We start from the raw sequence: 21,162 nt of genomic DNA, 5'->3' as shown, positions 1-21,162 counted from the left end.
CTCTTCTAGCCCCCACTCCAACAGGTGCACCCGACTCCGGCCGGGCACCAAACTAAACTGAGGTGCCTTGGCCCGGGGGCGGGGTATAGGAGGGGGACCTAGTGCATCCTGGGAGGCTGAAAGCTTAACTCTTTGGTGCCCTGCGACTGACGTCACACCTATACCCCAAGGTATCCTGTGGATACCCTATGGACCCTGAAGTAGAAAAACCTTCTATACCACTAGTTGAACATCCATGCACATCTTTAAAATTTGATGAAAGGGCATGGGTTTCCAGACCCTTCTTTATGTTACGGAAATGCTCTCCTAACCTAACTTTGAGAGGTCTGGATGTACATCCACTATAGTATTATTACACTTGCATCTGATTGCGTATACAATATTTTTGCTGTTGCAAGTTATAAAGTCTTTTATATGGAAATCCCTCCCATTTTTATAATTTTTTTCAGTCTTACTACTACCATCTCCTTTAATGGACCTACACCCTTGACATCCCCCACATCTATAGAAAGCCTTAGAGAGGACAGTAGATGGCCCTTTCGTTCATAGTAAGGAACTTTTCACCAATTTTGATTTTAAGTTTGAAGCTTTTCTATAGATATTTACAGGATTGGAAGGTAAATGTTCTCCTATTATCGGGTCTTTTTTAAGTAAACCCCAATGTTTTTTTTTAGGAGCTTCTCTATACTCCTGTACTGATCTGTTTACTCTGTTATAAAAGCCCATTGAAATTTATCGTTCTCTGAGCATTGTTCTTTTTTGCTAGTACTCAGTAGGTCTTTACTTTCCAAATTTCTCACTTTCTCTAGACATTTATTAACTTTCTCTTCTTTATATCCACATGCTTTAAACTTGTCCCTCATTTCATCTACCTGAGCTAAAAAGACCTGGGGTTCCGAACAATTCCGCTTCAACCTTTGGAACTGACCTAGTGGTATTGAGTCCAGCCAATTGTGATGGCAACTCGCTACATTGATGTATGTGCCGGGATCGGTGGGTTTTATAAAATTCTTAGTTTGGATAATCCCATCCTTCACATATACTGTTACATCTAAAAAATTGAGACTCACATCGCTAACCTCAAAAGTTAGGAGGATATTGTTGTTATTCTTATTCAGATGGTCACAGAACACATTCAAACTCTCTCTCCCTCCTCTCCAGACGAAAAAGATATTGTCTATATACCTGCATTTGCGTAACATAAAGAAGGGTCTGGAAACCCATGCCCTTTCATCACATTTTAAAGATGTGCATGGATGTTCGACTAGTGGTATAGAAGGTTTTTTTTGGTTTGAAAATGGCCAAAATGAATAATAGATCTGGAGATTTTCCCAATATTTTAATATGTTAGAAATGAGTTGTATCTATTCACTGAAGACGTTAACCCCTTGTTTAAATAAGGATTTTGAGTTAAAATGGTTTTTGTAATATGTATCTTTGTCCTTTTGTAATTTGTATATGTTTCTAGTTTTTTTAGTTATCCTTTTATGTCTATATGGCAGAACTATGGAACCCCATTGAAATGATTTTGTGGGACTTGACATGGACTTCTATCCAAAAGAGAGGAATGCGTCTATCGACTTGATCCCAAAGACCCCTAAACAGAGGATTTATTTATACTTACCTTATGTATAACTTCTCTTTTTGATTACATGATGTATGTTTATTCAATTTATTCTGTTTTTTTTATGGTACAAATCTGCATTTATAATGAGGTTATAGTTCATTACTCGTTTTTTTAACATATTTTAATGTTTATTCCACATGGGGACTTTATCCAATGAGGTACTACAAACTTCTGGTCAAATGACACGCATGTGTCATTGCTGGCCATGAGTTTGTATCGAGGTGAGTAAGGAAGATGTCCCATGCAACACCGCACATGTCCGGCGATTGACACGCTAGCGTCACTTCCGGATATGAGATCGCGAAAGGGAGGGTGCAATATTCCTCCCTCTAAATAGAGGATTGACATCATAGATCTAAGTTAGGCATTATTATGTACTAAACGTGCGGGATGGGTTCATTTTGGGACACTAAAAGGAATCTGTATGAAATACCGTAGGCCGCATGGCCGGCGGTTCGATTCCCGCCAGGGCCTGGCCAACAAAAGCAGAGTTCCCGGCAGCGGAAGCCAGACAGCGCTGGAAATCCCGATCGTCGATAGGCAAGTACTTACTAACCTAATCCCCCTTAGAGGTGCCTAACCCTAATCCCCCTCTAAGTGCCTAACCCCCCCCCCCTTCCTAAACCTAAGTCCCCCAGGGGGGGTGCCTAGCCCTGAGTCCCCCCCCCGGGGGTGCCTAACCCTCCCGCGTTTATTATTATTATAATAATAAACAGTGGGGTTTTGGTTCATGAATTGATCAATGCATTTAAGCTGACGATGGGCTGCAAGCTTAAATGCATTGATCAACTCATGAACCAAAACCCCATTGTTTATTATGTTTTTTATTATTATTAGTTATTATTTTGAGCGCAGAGCCCCTGTGATTTCTATTTAAACAATGTGGTCACATACCATGTTGCATCCCAAATCTAGGAATGGTGAGTGCCGTGGATTAGTGCTTTTTGTTTATTATGATTAATTTTTATAATTAATCATTTTTGTGATCACATTTTCTCATGCACCCCTCTTAACTAGTTATCTAACTTGTGTCAGCTGTTTTCCTAGGTGCTTTGCAACAGGTGTGCTTGGTATCTGTCTCACATTTAAAAGCAAAGTTGCTGTGAGCTTTAAACCTTGATAGCATACCCTGAGTTTAACACTAATGTGATGGCTATGTCCATGTTATAATTCTGAGCAATAGAGTAGGGACTTGCAGTAAAGTGGGGTCCCGTGACGATGGGCTGCAAGCTAAAATGCATTGATCAATTCATGAACCAAAACCCCACTGTTTATTATTATTAGTTATTATGGTGAGTGCAGAGCCCCTTTGATAGATATAGAATATATATATATATATATATATATATATATATATATATACACACACACACACACACACACACCTCTGACGCCTCACGAAGGAGAGCGACTTTTTGTGATAAGGAATCATATAAAGAGGACCCAAGTTGAATAATACATCATATAAGGAATGTATTTCTCATTTGTTATATTTAAGCGCCCAGGTTGTGTATTCTCTTTTTCATAATTTTTTGTATATGTATTGTGTTTTGATTGGATGTGGTGATATCCTAACAGAATTAGGGACTCCTTGGGCAGCTGTGCGCAACTAGGTTGACATCCATTACACCCAAATTGCTTTGTTAAATAAAGTTGAAAGCTTGAGATTGGATTCTAGAGCTGGGTACACACTGATCGATATATTCGCCGATCAATTGATCGGCCAATATATCTGCTGCCTGTCGGCCAGTGTGTACCCGCGATACTGTATGTCTGTGAATGACGTCGTTCATAGACATATAACATTGGCTGTGCTGCACAGCCGATGGACAGATATGTCTGCAGACATCTGTCCATTGGCAAGTGTGTATGGGCGGTCTGCAGACCACCCGTACACACACAGTGGCAGCAGCGGGGAGGGGCGGATACGCCCCCGACTCCACCAAAACACTGAACACAGATGATGGTTGTTCAGTGTGTACGAACAACCATCATCTGAAGATATATCTGTTTAGTGTGTACCCAGCATAAGATGATTGAATGGGTAAGATATTGGCTGCAGGATAGAAAACAGAGTTGTAGTACATGGATTGCATTCACAGGAGGGAGAGGTTACCAGTTGAGTGCCCTAGGCATTTTTACTTGGACCAGTTTTTTTTTTTAATCTCTTTATTGGTGACAAGTAGTTTAACCAGCGGCAGGAGAGGATGAGGACGGTTACCCACGTGCGGTCTGGATTTGTAGCTTTGTGTAGGAGCTTATCTCTGCAGAGCACTGAGCCTTGCTGTAGGACTACAGAGACCATCATGCAACGCAAAGCCAGCTGCTTTCGGAACTTTATCAAACTGGACAAATCCATGAAAGGCAGCTTAATAATAAAACCTGTGTGTTATGTCCATCCCTGCATTGACTGGTGCTTCTCTCAGATGCTGGGGGAGCCTCTCCTTCCAGCGCCTATGGCACTAGACACTGGAATGGACAGTGCAGAATCCAAACAAATTCATGTAAAAGACTCCATAAACAGTGTTCTAGAGCATGTCATTTAATAGAAATGTACGAAGATTCCCATTCACAGAAAAAAAAAAAAAAAAAAAAAAAAATGTGCAGTCAGTCTTTGTAAGGCGTTCCTGGTAATGACTGCAACTTTTATATAATCCATTGTGAAACGGTTTAGTCTTCCCTTACTAGTCATGTCAGAAGCCTTTTTCACTCAGCCAGGTTTGTAGTTCCTTGTCATAATAACCTTTGACCCGGATTGTGTGGCTGATCTCATTAACTTGAATAGCTGGTGTCTTTCCTGTTAGCTGGGTCAGGAAATCTCGCACTTCAACCTCCAGAGCCTAAAGGTGATACAGGAAATTCCAATATTATTTCAGATACCAACACTAAGGAGCTTCTTCTATTTAGTTGTACAAAACAGACAAAGTATTATACATTTTATTTGGAATGTTATTTCATATAGCCTACAAATGTTAGACTTAACTTAACCATGGTTTGCCAAATAGGCCCTATATCAATACATGTTTGTATAGAGAGGTCTACTGGGACTGGTAGTGTGACCTGTGACAGATGCTTACATTAAATTAGGGCCACTCACCTTTATATTAAATAGGCACAGTATCCCCCGACACTGTCTTAAAAGCCATTTTAAACCATAAATATAAGACTCGCTAATTATGGAATACAATCTACCCATTCCTATAAAAAGTTATAGCCAGAAAAAGGTTTACTTGTTCTAGTTAGAGCAAAATATTTATTTTACTAATTCACATAATGTAAAAATATAAAATTACTTTGTCCTAGAATAAAAGACTACAATTAGGGGGCAATTCAATTAAGCGTGAGGTGATTAGCACTAGGAAGAGGGTCATGGTGCTATTCCATTCACCGCGCTTTACGCCAACTGTAACAACTTTAGTCTCAGAATGCTCTCGCAACTTAACCTTGGTGTTTAGTCGTACTAACCGACATTCTCCGTCTAAAGTGCCGGCTGCGAGACTGTTAGAGCTGCGCTAAGCTGGCAAACAGCCTCACGGCCGGCGCTTTAGTTGGATTCTACTCACATCCTCAGGAGGGTGCGAGGAGAAATCCCTTTAGTTGGCCTTAATCTAATAGGTCCGGAAACTCTTTCCCGGCGATATTAACAGTGCGCTGAATTGAATTGTCCCCTTAGACAGGGATACTCATTAATATTTTCCATTTTGAACAGTAAAAATGTCTTGGAATTTAGGTACTCCTAGTAGCAGACATGTATCTCTGGTCTGTATATAGGAGTCAGATCAAGTATTTTTACATTAAGTGAATTAATAAATATTATTTTGCTGTAACTAAACCTAGAGAACATTTTGCTGGCTGCAGATCTTTTTATAGGAATGTGTAAATAAAGTGTTCTATAGTTAGTGTCTTATATTTATGCTTTAAAGTGGCGTTTAACCACATTGATGATTTTCTTTCCACAAAATTGATATTTTTTTATTATAGTTATTTAACAAAGTTCAAAAAGTATTAATATATTTTAATATTTTATAAAAAAAAAAAAATACAGTATATCTAGGGGGTGTTTTTCACCCCCCCCATCCCCCTGTGTCCATATACCCCATTCTAAAATAACCTCCCATCCCACATTTGCAAAAGACCCGCTAATGGTCATAAATCCCAACAACAGTAAACCCCCCCCCCCACAACCCCTTAGTACTAGAGAAAAAAAAAATCCCTGTTTTATAATCCGACCCCAACCCCCTGCCCTGTGAAAATCTGTTTTTTACACCCCCCCCCATGGCATATATAATTCTATGCCACCATTACTCGATTACCGAAAATAGGCGGTTTATACACTATTTCTGGGTACACTGAAGGATATCAATTAAGGTCATTTGTGACATAAAATACATCTTATTTTGTAGTTCAGAGAGTGCCAGATTACTATATTAAATTAGGCAATACGTGATTCATCTAATTTAGATACAAATCCAACTGCTCAGGCACCATAGCATGTTCTGTTCACTTATTAGAAGCAGTGTCATCTGTAGGTTATTACACTTCTATTACAGGAGTTCTTGTAGGTTTTGTTGCTTACACATTTGCATACTACAAATGCGCACTAAAATGTGTATGGACGTCTGTCTGCAATCTTAAGGTGCCCATACATGGTGCAATAAAGCAGCCGATCCGACAGAACGGGAAGCGCTCGCTCGCCCAGCATAGACAGCCCAGTTGAATGAGTGACAGAAGAGGCATTTTGTGGGTGGTAACAGGGGCAGGCCACTAGAAACTGGGGAGTGGAGGTGCGAATGCAGGGGTGCCTGTGTGTTTCAACACCATTTCATAGGCGTCCATAATTAACAGGCAGCGTCATTGTAAACGTCACCTGGTTGTAGTTCTCACTGAAGTGATCGCAGTGCTTACGGCCAGGTATAGTCAACCTCAAGCACTGCGAGCACATCGGATTGTGCTCAATGTACCAATGTTTTCATGCTCTTCCGTGTGATGATGTGCGCAAGTGGGCATCTTATGAATGGCTGGTGGGCGTCTGCATACACAAAGTGATCGCTCGCCAAGACATAGTGGGCGTGCTAATGCCTTGTCGTGCGATCGCCTGCCTTGCTGAGCGTGCGCTGAATTTGCATACACTGGGAGCGAGCGGCTCTGAAACAGGCCCAGAGCACGCACCAGTGGGGTCGCACCCCCAGATCTTACTGCAGGTCCAGTCGATCAGGGGATGCGATGTGCGATCCCATGCAGCGCTATGAGGTTGGGGGAGCCGGCATATCGGGCGGTCAGCCACCTGATCGCACAGTGTGTGGGGACCGCCCGATATGTCGGACGTCGGATCCCCCATCGCGTCGCACGGTGCATATCGCACAGTGTATGGCCAGCTTTACACTTATGATTCTATGCTTGGAGAGACAGAATGGGGAAGAATAGGCCTAATGCTTACGTAAATCCTGGGATGTAGTAAAAATTTTGATAGTCAAGATGGTGACATCGTTAAAATGTCGATATTGAGCATGTCAGCGTGTGCATAATGTCGACATATGAAATGTCGACATTCTGCATGGACCGGCAGCGTAGGGCTAGGAGTTAGCGATACTCACCGCTGCAAGACCTGCCAGAAGTCTTCATCAAATGACCCCTGGACCTGCCGCACCAGGTAAGTCATCGCTAGACCACCAGGAACGTTTTGTCGACATTCTAATCATGTCAACACGTCATCAGTATCAACAATATGACCAGGTCGACATTCTCCTGTTGACATTTTGAATGTTGACAAAATACACCACACCCATCCTGGACACATACACCTGTCAGGAGGAGTACCTCTTGCCGATAGTAATCAACAGCACTAGCTACCATACATTAATGTGGCGATGTATTATCTGAAATCATGGCAATCTTTTCACAGTACTATGCTATTTCCATTTGTACTGCAGCACAGACGGTGTAATGGTTAGCATTACTGCCTCACAGCACTGAGGTCGTTGGTTCAATACGCACTACGACCCTAACTGTGTGGAGTTTGTATATTCTCCCTGTGCTTGCGTGGATTTCCTCCGGGTACTCCGGTTTCCTCCCACACTCCAAAAATATACTGGTAGGTTAATTGGCTCCCAACAAAAATTACCCCTAGTGTGTATGTGTGTGCATGTGATAGGGAATATAGAGTGTAAGCTCCACTGGGGCAGGGACTGATGTGAATGGCTGAATATTCTCTGCACAGCGCTGCGGAATATGTGTGCGCTACATAAATAACTGGTAATAAATAAATACTGCAGCAGGAATGATAATTATCTTTTGATTCTTTAAATGTATATTTCATTATACTTTTGCAATCTTGTATACACACTTGTTACTCCGGCCATATATGAGGCTGCTGTACAGCTGGACTGGAGATGCGCGCGATTGAGCACTTGCACATAAATCTGCTTCTTTTATGCATACGCCTTTTCCTGCTTACATTATAGCTTCTAAGTCAGTGGCTAGAAATGTTAGAAGGATTGTCACAGGAATCTGGAACATGTGGTGATCAATACACACAACCAGTTACCACCAGTCAGCTGCACGTGGGGTTGCGTACTGCTCTGAACTAGATGCATACTGTCTGCTCCAGCACTGCAGTTATGAAAAGGGAGTGCATCCCAGGGCCACGTCCCCTTTTCGGGGGCGCGCACACCTGAGGCTAGAGCGTGCAAGTGCCCTGAATAGAGAGCCGTCCTGTCCGACTCCTAGAATGAATACTACCAGCCCCAAAGTGCCCAGCATAAATTGGCAAGTATTGGAGAAGGTCACTGCAGGTGATGAATAAGTTGTTCCAGAAAGAACTATACAGGAGTTCAGTGGTTCTCAAGTTTTCCCAATGTGATGTTTTCAGGAAACAGGTGGAAAAATCCAGCATAATAATATGTTAGCCTACCTGTGCATGATTTCAGAAACCCTCAAAACATGACCTGCAGGTGATACTTGAAAAGGATAATGCACCATGTCATCGATCTTAAGTTGTCCAGAATTGGTTTGAGGAGCATTCTGGAGAGTTCTGACAAATGGTGTGGCCACCACGTCCATTCACACCCAAGATCCTGCACCTACAAATATCAGGGAGCTGTGGGATGCTATCTAGACACAATGGGTCAAAATCTTTCCAGAGGTTTTCCGTTCACTTGTGGAATCGATGCCATGTGGAGTTGCTGCACTTCGCTGGGCTAGAGGGGTCCTGCATCTATCCTATGACTTTTGGTACCTCAGTGTATATATTACCTTTCATGTTTTGGTAAACATGTTTGTAGTCTTTGAAATTATGGGGCCGACTACTCCACAAATCATTAAGTGACACTGTGCTTTTGCTTGTAAACTAAATGGAAAATAACCCATTTCAAGCCGTAGAAATGTTATTGGGGGAGATGTATGAAGCCCAGAAGTGGTATCAGTGCACGTTATGTGCGCTGATACCGCTTCTCCCCGATGTATGATCTGGGGTCTGGACGGTAAATGACAGGGGCGCTATGCGCCCCTGTCATTATCGGTGTTGCCATCTACAAGATAGCTGCACCGATAGCCTGGGCAATGTATGAACAGTAAGATCGCCTGACCGTTCGGCCCGCTGTAGCTGTCGTTATCGACAGCTACAGCCTGGCGCTGCCCTATCCCCACAGCAGGGACAGCGCTGTCCCTGCTGGGGCTGCTGCCGGCTCCAGGCTAAATGTGGGGATCTCGTGATACTTGTGAGATTCCGCATATGCTCAGTTCTTACATCTCATTGGTAGTGCTTCCTGCTGCTTCTCGGCAAAGAGGCGACGCAGGAAGCATTATAGTGGCACGTTAAGTGCCGCTATCATACATCTACCCCATTATTTCATAACTGAAATGGACAGGTGTACGTTATCCCTGAATTTTATCTATCTTTAATGTATAATCCTTCTTGGGCAACCACCCCTAAACAAAGTTACAGTTTTCCCTTTTGTCTGGTCATTGGCATTTTATAGGTCACAAAAACTCAACTTGCTATAAATGTGACAGTTTTTTTTATATAGCAGCATAATTGTGACTTATATGACAGCATGGGACCTTAATTCAGGATATGAGAGCACTCACCCATATGTCACCTTCAATCTTGCGGATAACAGTCATGTGCCTATTACCATGAGTGATATCTGTGTACACCGGAATATTGTGCATCCGAGAACGTCTCACGATGTAAGGGAGATCTGTGGGGTGGGGGGCTGAGAGGAAAAACAAAGATTGGAACTGCAGACTCACTTTTTTAATTTAACATGACAAAAAGATGGGAAATCAGGCTGAGATCCCAAATACACAATTCTAGATACATAGACAAAGCAATATATTACTTTTAGGAGCACCACAAGTGGTCATGGGTACCATAAGGTTTAACTTTACAAAGTTCAAGCAGCCCCTATGAAAATCCCCTTGGTTCTGTGACCACAGCAGGTCTCTGCACATCAGCACTATCTGTGCTACTTATAAAGCAGAGGGCTGACTTCTCATGGATTGGCTAGTCAGGGTGATGTTAAGACATCACCCTCAAATCATTCACCCAACATCCTACACACATATACATGGAATTAGTTCATGAGAACAAGAAGGAAATTTCACCAGGTAAGGGGCCCATGTTCTCCACCACTGGACTAGTGAAAGGTCTTCACTACCTTATCCAAACAAATAAGCACAGTACCTTTAGGGGGAATCCACCCAGATGGAGTTATTTCTGTATGGTTTGGTGGTTTGGGGACTTGAGTAGGTGGTATGAGACGCTCCACAAAGTGAAAATCCTCATGGGATTCTATAATGCCTGGGTACTGAGATGTCACACCGGCAGCTGACCTACTGCATGGGCGCTGGAAAAGAAACAAGGATGGAATATGGTTTGTAATATAACAAAGTTAGATGATCCTCGTGACACATGCTCTTCGTGGAAAGTGATCTAATAAAAACATGACATCTCTGTCAAGGCGGCTGCAGACTAGTAAGAGGAGAACTGTAAGCATTATGCATCTACGTTACACAACATTTATTGAGGTTCTTTTTGCCAGGAAATATTAAAATTATATTTGGCCTGCTTGTGACTTTTTTTTTTTAGCTATTAACAAATACACATAAAAAGCCATTGAGTATCCTATAAGGCTTTTACACCAGAAAACAGATTTATTCTCTGATCTTGAAATTGCTTATTTAGCTATTTTTTAATAACATTATTTTAATACATATAAAAATTGAAAAATGTAAAGAAGATATGCATAGACAATGCAAACATTTTAATTATTGAATGAAAACATATTTAATAATATTGATACATTAGATCTGGTTACAATAAAGTTTATGGAGAGTGGGGTGAGATCAATATATGAAATTATTTTTTTTTGCTTTCAAACAATGCAAAAATACATGGACATAACGTTCAACACAGACTACAGGGGCAGCAAAGCTGTTTACACATAAGTGAGCGTGGGGACATCACTCGTGGGAGAACCACATTTGAGGAGGGATTCTGAAGGCTGGTACTGTGCGCCCGGTGTGTGAAAGAAAGGGTAGAGAATACTCGCTGAAGGCAGACAATGGGATATGGAGTACTAGTTTTGGAAGTGTTAGAGCAAGCCAAAAAAGCCATGAGTAGGATCTCTGGCTGCTGCTGAATTATTGTAGGCTAGCTGTTGTCCACGCCTTCACCCACGATGAAATCGCTTCTGCCAACATGTTTTTTTATTTGAGGTGTTCTAGTTGTATTGCTTTGCATAGGGGCCCTGTCATGGGAGTGGCCCAGGTCACCAGCAGCGCCTTCACCCACCCATAGCCTATCCTATTCAAGTGAACGCAGGCTCGAAGCACCCCCCGCCCCACCCCTTACTGGCCACACGCATGCTGACACACCTATCTCTTACATTGATATCAGGAAAATTGTTTTTGTTATTTTTCAGCTTTAACTGGACAGATCGAGTTGAAACAAAGTGCAGGTTATTTCTAGGCGTTTCCACTACAAAATGATGCAGTTTTCATGAAAATCAGTTCAGTCGTTTTTGTGCCAACTTGGAACAAACATACACAATGTTCTTATTATATTAGTATAGATAAGCAAATAAAACAAACATATTTATGAGACGGATGAAATAGGTGGAGATTTTCTCCATTGATAGACTCAAAAGCTGCTGCTGAGAAGAGGGCTTCTCCAATGTGCAACCACCAAGCAGCATTAAAGCTGGGTACACACTATACAACATACTGAATAGTGTGTATGCCCGATCTGTAGTTCATCGCATATCTGATGTTCTGCACAGGGACGATGCAATGAACGGTGCACATATTGATGTCGTACACTGGATCGTGCAGTGTGTACGGCGCTTGATGCATCGTAACATCACATCGTCTCTTGGTTGCACATAGTATAGTGTACCGAGTGGCTTAGAGGGTCTCAACAAAAACTCAACTCAAACACAGGAATTTGGTAAACTGGACCTGAGCACATTGTGGAAAAGATTAGTAAGGTCATCCCAAAACTGCAAGATCATTTGGGAAATCAATTTTATCTTTCAAAGAACACAGGGAACCGCAGCGGTCAGCGTCGAGGACGTCCAACACCCTGCTCTAACCATGAATGAAAGCGGGATAAGCAATAATCAGTAAGTAAGTCCAGGTTTTCACACAGAGGCGTAAAATAAACATATTTCTATAGTAAAAAAGACCCTATGATTGAGTGAGCACCACAAAACTCTCTATTTTTTACCTCACAGGTGGTTATTAAAGATGTCACTTTAAATTGCTTCTATTTCTTTTACCTTCAACTTAATTCAGTATGACAATGAAAACTGAGTGTATTGCATTAAAGTCGGATGGACTGGGCCGGATCACAGAGAGGCATATGTCCTCGAGCCGAACCACCATGGGACGTTTTGGGGTGTGCTTCCTGTGGTTGAAGTTGCCTGGGACAGCCTATGAGCAGCCAGGAATGGGCGTTCCTGCTTCTATTACAGCTGTATCTCTGATTGGCGATAACAGGTGACAACACTTAAAGCATTTGTTGGATTAAAGCATTTTTCAGCCTTTTTTTTTCGCTCATTTTTACATCGATCTTTTTTTTTTCAAATGGAACTGAAAGCCAAAATCTGATCTTACAGCTCCATGGAACATGTGCAAACTGGCTAGCCAGCTCAGACATGTGCGTATGTACAGAGACTGGCAAACTGAGGCACTAAGGTCACCCTTACTGATCCAGGCCCATATCGCCAGTACAGCGGAGCATCGCAAGGTCTTAACGATAAAATTGTGGTGAGAAGGGATTTTGTATTGTTGTAAAAAGAACAAAGAATAAATAAAAATTCATAGCCAGAGAAGACTTGTTTGCTCTATACACTAAGGGCCCTGAAACAGACAAGGTTGGCACTCCCTCCATGTGATAAGACAACCGGGGTGCCAGCAATAGAAAATTTCAAACAGACATCCATCAGGCAGCGGCACTCGTCGGACTTCCAAACCATGAGGCAAATAAAGACACACCAAGTGTTTCAACGTTTCGGGTTTATTTCAACCCTTTGTCAAGGGCCCTGAAACAGACAAATCTCAGGTGCACAACTCCAAATTATTATATATATATATCCAGGTAACCTCTTTCGGGTAGGTCCCTAACATACTAGGGTTCAAATCCAGAGCGCAGGACTCCCCAAAAACTGCCCCAGCCAAGCCGCCACAGGGCACCACCATAGTAAGAAAAGTGCAGTGTAAAGAGATAGTTAGGAGCAGCTGCATATAAAGAATGAAAATAAAAAAGTGAAGTACATATATATTAAACACACAGTGAAGGGTTAAAATGTGTTATAATGGAAAATATGAGATATGGTAAGAACTTACCCTTGTTATCTCTATTTCTACGAAGTCCATAGGGTTCCACAGGATACCTTGGGGTATAGGTGTGACGTCAGTCGCAGGGCACCAAAGAGTTAAGCTTTCAGCCTCCCAGGATGCACTAGGTCCCCCTCCTATACCCCGCCCCCGAGCCAAGGCACCTCAGTTAGTTACCAAGCCATAGGCCGGAGGAGGAGAAGGAAGAGAGAACAAAGATCTGGACACATACAAGAATCACATTCTCACCAGAGGGAGACGGAAAACCGGTGACCAGAGCAAAGCCCATCTGCAGCACAGGTGCGACAGGGCGGGAGTCCTGTGGAACCCTATGGACTTCGTAGAAATAGAGATAACAAGGGTAAGTTCTTACCATATCTCATATTTTCTACTTCAGGGTCCATAGGGTATCCACAGGATACCTTGGGGATGTCCCAAAGCAGTATCCTTCAAGGGTGGGGACGCTCCTGTGCAGAAAGGAGAATCCGCCGCCCGAAGGAAGCATCCTGAGAGGCGAAGGTGTCAAACCTGTAATACCTCACGAAGGTATGGACAGAGGACCACGTAGCAGCCTTGCAGATCTGGATTGCAGAGGCACCACGTCGAGCTGCCCACGAAGGACCCACAGACCTAGTGGAATGAGTCTTCAGAGAAGGAGGAACCGGTAGGCCTTCATGAAGATAAGCTTCAGAAATAGCCATACGGATCCAGCCTGCCAAAGTTTGCTTTGAAGCAGGCCAACCCTTTTTACGGAAGCCATAGAGGACAAACAAAGCGTCCGACTTCCTAAACGAAGAGGTGCGGTCAACATAAGTCCTTAAGGCCCGCACAACATCCAAAGAGGCCTCACCTACGGAAAGACCCGGTGAGTTAAAGGCCCGGAACAACGATTTCCTCGTTAACATGAAACTGGGAAACAACTTTGGGAAGAAACTCGGGCCGAGTGCGGAGTACTGCCCTGTTCCCATGAAAAACCAAGAAAGGGGGTCTACAAGAAAGAGCCCCTAACTCAGAAACACGTCTGGCCGAAGCAATAGCCAGAAGGAAAACAGTCTTAGCTGTTAGCCATTTAAGATCCACTGATCCCAGTGGTTCAAACGGCGGTCCTTGGAGAGCCCTCAGGACCACAGCCAAATCCCAAGACGCCACAGGTGGAACAAAGGGCGGCTGAATGCGGACAACACCTTGCATAAAGGTGCGCACATCCGGGATTGTAGCAATCCTACGGTGAAACCAGACAGACAGGGCCGCAACCTGTACCTTCAAAGAAGCAAGGCGAAGCCCATGATCTAGTCCCGCTTGCAGGAAGGCGAGAATCCGAGACAGACGAAACACCCGCGGTGCATAACCTCTCGGTCGACACCACTGGAAGAACGTATGCCACACGCGATGGTATATCCTCGTGGAAGACGGTTTCCGAGCTCGCAACATGGTACGCACCACAGAGCTGGAAAACCCCCGGGACCTCAGCATGGCCGTCTCAACAGCCACGCCGTCAAAGACAGCCGAGTCAGGCCCGGGTGACGACAAGGACCATGAGACAGGAGGTCCGGTCGTAGCGGCAACCGCAGAGGACTGTCCACGGACAGACCCTGAAGGTCTGAGAACCAGTGCCGTCTGGGCCACGCGGGAGCTATCAACAGGAGCGTCCTCCTTCCTGTTTGAATTTCCGGATTACCCATGGAAGAAGGGAGACCGGAGGGAACAGGTATGCGAACCGGAACGTCCACCGGACGGACAGAGCATCCACCAGAGACGCCCCTTCGTCTCTTGTGCGAGACCCGTACACCGGCAACTTATTGTTGTGCCGGGACGCCATGAGGTCGATCTCTGGAAGACCCCATCTGTCCACCAGTAGTTGAAAAACGTCCGGGTGCAGGGACCATTCCCCCGGATGAACGTCCTGGCGACTTAGAAAGTCCGCCTCCCAATTGAGCACTCCCGGGATGAAGACCGCTGATATGGCCAGAAGATTGCGCTCTGCCCAAACCAGGATCCGAGACACCTCTACGAGAGCCGCCCGGCTTCGGGTTCCTCCTTGCCTGTTTATGTAGGCCACGGTGGTAGCGTTGTCCGACTGGACCTGTACCGGGTGACCCTGGAGAAACCGATGTGCCTGCTGGAGAGCATTGAAGACCGCACAGAGTTCCAAGATATTGATTGGAAGCTCCGCTTCTGTCGGCGTCCACCTACCCTAGAACATATGTGGACCCGAAACTGCTCCCCAGCCCCGAAGACTGGCGTCCGTTGTCAACAGGACCCAATTTGGAACCCAGAACGGACGTCCCTCGCTGAGGTGGGTCGTTTGTAACCACCAAGCAAGGGACAGGCGAACCTCCGGGGTGAACACAATCATCTGGGACTTCAGAGACTGAGGCAGCCCGTTCCACTTTGACAGGATCAGGTTCTGCAGAGGTCTGGAGTGAAACTGGGCATATTCCACCATGTCGAGCACCGACACCATGGAGCCCGGTAACCTCATCGCCGAGTGTAGAGACAACTGCGCAACCTTGACTGTAAAGCAGAGATCTTTTCCTCCGTCACGAAGATCTTTTGCTGTCCCGAGTCCAATAAGGCTCCAAGATGCAGAATCCTCCGAGACGGGATTAGAGTGGACTTCTGCCAGTTGATTAGCCAGCCGTGCCGTTGCAGCAGGGCAATGGTCAGGTCCAAGTGGCGTAACAGGAGCTCTGGAGATCCCGCCACCAATAACAGGTCGTCCAAGTACGGCAACATGCGGACTCCCTGCAGCCGCAGAGAAGCCGCCATGACCGCCATCACCTTGGTGAAAACACGTGGTGCTGTCGCCACTCCAAAAGGTAACGCCCGAAACTGGAAGTGGTCGCTGCGGATTGCAAACCTGAGGAACTGTTGATGGCGCAAAAGAATAGGGACATGCAGGTAAGCGTCCTGTATATCCAATGACACCATGTAGTCCCCAGGTTCCAGCGCCAGAATGATGGACCGTAGGGTCTCCATCCGAAACTTCGGTACCCGCAAAGACTTGTTGAGTGCTTTGAGGTTGAGAATCGGACGATACGACCCATTGGGTTTCTGTACCAAAATAAAGATTTGAATAGAAACCCTGGCCCCTCTGGGAGAATGGAACAGGCACTATAACTCCAGCCTGGAGCATAGTGTGCAATACCTTCCGCATCTCCGTAGCCTTGTTCCGGTCTGATGGTAGACCCGTGGTGAAGAATCGAGCCGGGGGTCTGTGCCGGAAGGAGAGGGCGTACCCGTGGGAGACCACCTCCAGAACCCAAGTGTCTGTCGTAGTGACCGACCAACACTGGGCGAACTGCAGCGGGCGGCCTCTCACCCTGGGATCCCCCAAAGGGAGGCCCGGACCGTCAGGCTGCAGGCTTGTCATCTGGCTTGGGGGCCGGACGTCTGGTACTCCATGCCTGCTTCCGGGGCTTGACCGATTTCCTAGGGCCAGCCTGACGAGGAAACGACTGTGGTTTGGGCCTGCCCTGGGCCCTAGATGACCGAAAGGACGATGGTCCAGAACCAGAAGGAGCAGCGGCCGACGGGAGACAAGCCGATTTGGCTGCCGCCAGCGTGGCCACAATCTTATCCAGATCCGGACCGAAGAGAACTTCTCCGGTAAACGGCAAGGCTTGCAGACCCTTCTTGGAATCTGCGTCCGCCTTCCAGGATCGCAGCCACAAGGTGCGACGAGCAGCTACCGCTGCTGAAGAAATTCTAGACACCAGAGTACTAATGTCTAGAGCCGCCTCGTTGATGTAGGTGGCCGAATCACGGAGATTGCCAATCAACTCCGCCTGTTCGGCCGGACAGTCGGATTCAAAAGAAGCCTCTAATGAATCCGCCCAGCGCTCCATCGCTCTGGCAACCCAGCAAATGGCCATAGCCGGCCGTGCTGCCCCCCCTGCAAGGGAATAAGCGGACTTCAGGCAGATTTCCACCTTGCGGTCCGTAGCATCCTTAAGGGAGGACATGGATGGCATCGGCAATGTGGCACTAAGGACAAGACGGGTCACGTGAGAATCCACCTGTGGAGGGGATTCCCACTTAGCAAAATAATTATCCGCGAACGGATAAGCCACCGCCAGGCGTCGCTGCGGCTGGTATCTTTTGCCAGGCTGTTTCCACGCCTCCTCTAAATGGTCCACCAACTGACCCAAAAGAGGAAAGACTGTGGCATCGCCCTTCATGTCTTTGAAAAAGGCATACTTAGACTTAGCCGCTGGGGGAACTTCGTCCTCAATCACCAAGGCTGTGCGGACCGCCCGAATAAGTCCAGGAATATATACTTTGGACTTAGCATCAGCGTCCTTAGTATGGAGAGGTTCCTGATCGTAAGGATCCAGAATCTCCCCATCATCAGACGTCCCTTCGTCATCCTCATAAGGAGCGGACAGAGACGCCACCGGCCGTTTATGAGGCCGCATCACAGACTTCCCTTGCAACACATCCGACAAGTGCTGTACAGAACTCGTCAGGGAGTTAACCCACGCTGGCTCCTGAGAAACCGGGAGCGGGGAAATAGGGAGACTGTGGGGTACCACCAATTGTCGTGGGAAACCCTGCATGGGTGACGACACCACAGACTGCTGGGACAAACCCATCGGAGTAAACGCGGGCTGCGGAGCTAACTGGCCCACTAAAGCTGTTAGCGCCTGAGCGAAACAAGCCCAGGGCGGCTCCTGTACCGGTGCTGTAACCGTAAGAGGCCGCGCCATGGACAAACACTGCCGGCAAAGGCCCTCCGCGCTACCATCCCCCTCCGCTAACGGTACTTTACACGTGGTACACTGTAGCCGGAGGGGAAAATCACTTTCAGACATGATGGCACCACGTATGTGACCCCTCTCACCAATTATATATTAAATAGGCGAGAGACCACCCTGCAGCACCGCACCGCAAGGGCTTAGCAGAAAGAACAGGGACAGTAATAAAGCTGACAGTCTTGAGAAGAAAAGTTACAGGCAGCAGCGCTAGCACAGTCACATACAATGCAAAGAAAATCAATTCCTGCACTAACAGCGCTGATCACTCAACTACACAGACACAGGGCCTGGTAGGACACAGCGCTGCATACACAGACCTGACCACAGCGGAGGAGAGGTATGCGGGGGGACCCAGACCACGATGCTTCCAATGCAGGCTTCCAGCAGCGTTCACCATGCTTCTGAAAAGATGGCCGCCGAGGAGCAGAGAGAAGGCTGGCCTGGGGGAGGAGCGCTGACACAGGGCCAGTCAGCACAGTGCAGAGAGGGCTGTGTGCAGCGAGGGAGGCGCCGGCTGTGAGACAGGGAAGGCGCGCTCCCCTGGCATGCATTTAAGCCCTGGGACGCCGCAGCGCTACCGCTCTGCTGCGGTCCGCTGTCCCAGGGGGTAGTGGAAGCGCAGGTTGGTCGCCTGGCTCCACGCTGCAGCCAGTCCCCAGGGAGCCTCCTGCCTGGGGACTTAGGACCATGTGATCAGCGGGGACCCACCGCGGGACCCCGCTGCTTACCTCTGTCCCCCTTGAATCCGGCCATGGTCCGGAACATCTTCACCGCTAGCTGTGACCCCAGATGCCCACCAGCATCCCCGGATCAGTACCGGCGTTCTGGTACCGGCGGGGTGTAGGGAAGACAGCATGGACGTCAGGACTGACTGTCCATGCTGTTCATCCAGATGTGCAGCCACCGCTGCATGAAGAAAAAGCTTCAGGGGCTCTTCTAGCCCCCACTCCAACAGGTGCACCCGACTCCGGCCGGGCACCAAACTAAACTGAGGTGCCTTGGCTCGGGGGCGGGGTATAGGAGGGGGACCTAGTGCATCCTGGGAGCCTGAAAGCTTAACTCTTTGGTGCCCTGCGACTGACGTCACACCTATACCCCAAGGTATCCTGTGGATACCCTATGGACCCTGAAGTAGAAAATGTGTTATAATGCAGTGCCCTGAGACAAATCAGCCAACGCAATCCAGGGGGACCCACGCCCCAAAAATGAACCAAAGTTGCACTACTAAGGGCCCTATTTATCAATATTATTTTTACAAAAAGAAAAAAGTGAAAAGGGGTGTTTTTCACATTTTTTTGTGAAAATAATATTTTGGTGAGGGATTCGCAGGGACAGAGCTTTATCGCAAGCTCTGTCCCTGCAAGGGCTTTTTGATAAATTCCTGTGATATTTCCCAAATTCACAATGCGAATTTAGGTGAAAATAACTGAAATCCGCATTGTCCTAAATAGGGGCCTAAAACACCTTTTTTTTTATTTTATTTTTTTATCAGTGGATGGTCTACTGCTAGGTCTGTGTACTTAGGGCCTGATTTAGAGATGGACGCTAATGTGATCGCAGCTGTGATTTCGCACACGCAACAGCAAAAATATGCTAATGTCTGCAAAGACCACCCGAGCATTAGGACGCCCACTGCTGCTTTCTTACCTGCGTGCGACGACGCATACCTGCGTAAATATCAGTAACATCACCACAACATCGGCGGCCGTCTTGGCCTTGCAGCAGGTCTGACCTGCCACAGCCTTGGGAGCTCCTCAAACACGCAGAGCTGCATATGCACTCACAGTGGCTAATGTATGCAGGCCCATGTAACGGCGTTTCTCTGACCACCCCCGTCACCGGAATGGGACTGACATGCCGGCGGCCGGTTCAAATCCCGACAGCGAATGTCCAACAAGATCAAGATCCCAACTGGGGCAGGCAAGTACCCTAACCTCCCCTGTCCACCCCCTAGCCCTCCCTTAGTGGTCCATAATCTCCCCCTTACCGCTCCCTAAACCTAACCCTCCAGGGGGGGTGGGGTGCCTAACCTTCCCCCCCCCAAACCTAACCCCGCTAGACATCCTAATCCCTCACCCACCCGCTAACGCTAAGGGCACCCCAGACTTACCTTAGGTCGGGATGGCGTCCTCGGCATTCCGGCGTCAGGATCATGATAGGCGTCGGTATTTGAACACCTATAATAAATCCCTAGCTGGCATTCCGATGTCGGGATTGTGATCGGCGGCCACACATGATTACATCCCGTTACCACCCCCAAATGCTGACAACCTGTTACTCACCCTGCAATTAATTCCTATGTGCGTCCATGATCGCAGTGTGGCTTATACGCATGTGCAATGGCAAACAGTTGCTCGATTGCGTGCGCAATTGCCTTTGCATCCGTCTCTCAATGAGGCCCTTAGTACTACTATTTACTCCCCAGGGTAATATTTGCCAGCCGCTATTAGCATGCCTGCAAATAAAACCGGCTACAGAAAAGTGTAAGATGGCCTCTGGCTTGCAGACAAGACTTTCAGGACATGATGGGACTTGTAGTTGCACAGCTGCCAGGGAACCACAACAGCTTATTATATACCTGCAATATATATGACAGACGTGGTGTACTGAAGATAAGCTACACAGCTAATATTTTATGGACATAATCGTCCTAAATTAGATTACAATGAATGCAACCTGACCAATAGTGTACCTGTAGCCGGACAGCCACTCGGAGTGCTCCTAGTGCTGCCCTTGTTAGCAAGGGGGTCGCCATCTTTTCTCGGTAAGAGAGACCAGCAGCGCAGCAGTAGCTTTCGTTCCTTGTGACTGGGTGTAGAAATATGGACACTGCATCCTATCTTCCTTACAGCGGTACGCATGCGCGAGTGTAGCAATATGGTGGAGACCGGCCCTGTAGGAAGGAGGTAAGGAACAATTTCCGCCCTTTCTAGCATTCCC

General features: G+C 46.6%; 1 protein-coding gene across 1 annotated transcript; it reads right to left on the bottom strand.

Moving 5' to 3' along the window:
• Positions 1-4,153: 4,153 nt before the first annotated feature.
• MRPL49 (mitochondrial ribosomal protein L49) lies at positions 4,154-21,125 on the bottom strand. The gene is made up of 4 exons (XM_088480134.1): positions 20,915-21,125; positions 10,311-10,473; positions 9,713-9,840; positions 4,154-4,467 (listed from the first exon to the last, which is right to left on the bottom strand). The coding sequence occupies exons 1-4, from the start codon at positions 20,975-20,977 to the stop codon at positions 4,321-4,323; spliced, it is 501 nt and encodes a 166-aa protein (XP_088336260.1). The 5' UTR covers positions 20,978-21,125; the 3' UTR covers positions 4,154-4,320.
• Between the last annotated feature and the right edge of the window lie 37 nt (positions 21,126-21,162).

The sequence above is a fragment of the Taudactylus pleione genome, unplaced genomic scaffold, assembly GCF_031769625.1.
Source record: "Taudactylus pleione unplaced genomic scaffold, aTauple2 ptg000250l, whole genome shotgun sequence".
In the NCBI taxonomy this organism is placed as follows: domain Eukaryota; kingdom Metazoa; phylum Chordata; class Amphibia; order Anura; family Myobatrachidae; genus Taudactylus; species Taudactylus pleione.
Note: the sequence above shows the minus strand (reverse complement) of the source record. Positions and strands in the feature narration are given on the sequence as shown.

What these genes read in the sequence shown, in the direction of transcription:
- MRPL49 (XM_088480134.1), bottom strand. Translation starts at nt 20,977, where the DNA reads ATGGCGACCCCCTTGCTAACAAGGGCAGCACTAGGAGCACTCCGAGTG. An exon ending in GAGTGGCTGTCCGGCTACAG is followed by an intron (nt 10,474 to 20,914) that starts GTACACTATTGG and finishes TTTCTTTTCCAG; the next exon opens with CGCCCATGCAGTAGGTCAGC. An exon ending in TGGGTGGATTCCCCCTAAAG is followed by an intron (nt 9,841 to 10,310) that starts GTACTGTGCTTA and finishes TTTTCCTCTCAG; the next exon opens with CCCCCCACCCCACAGATCTC.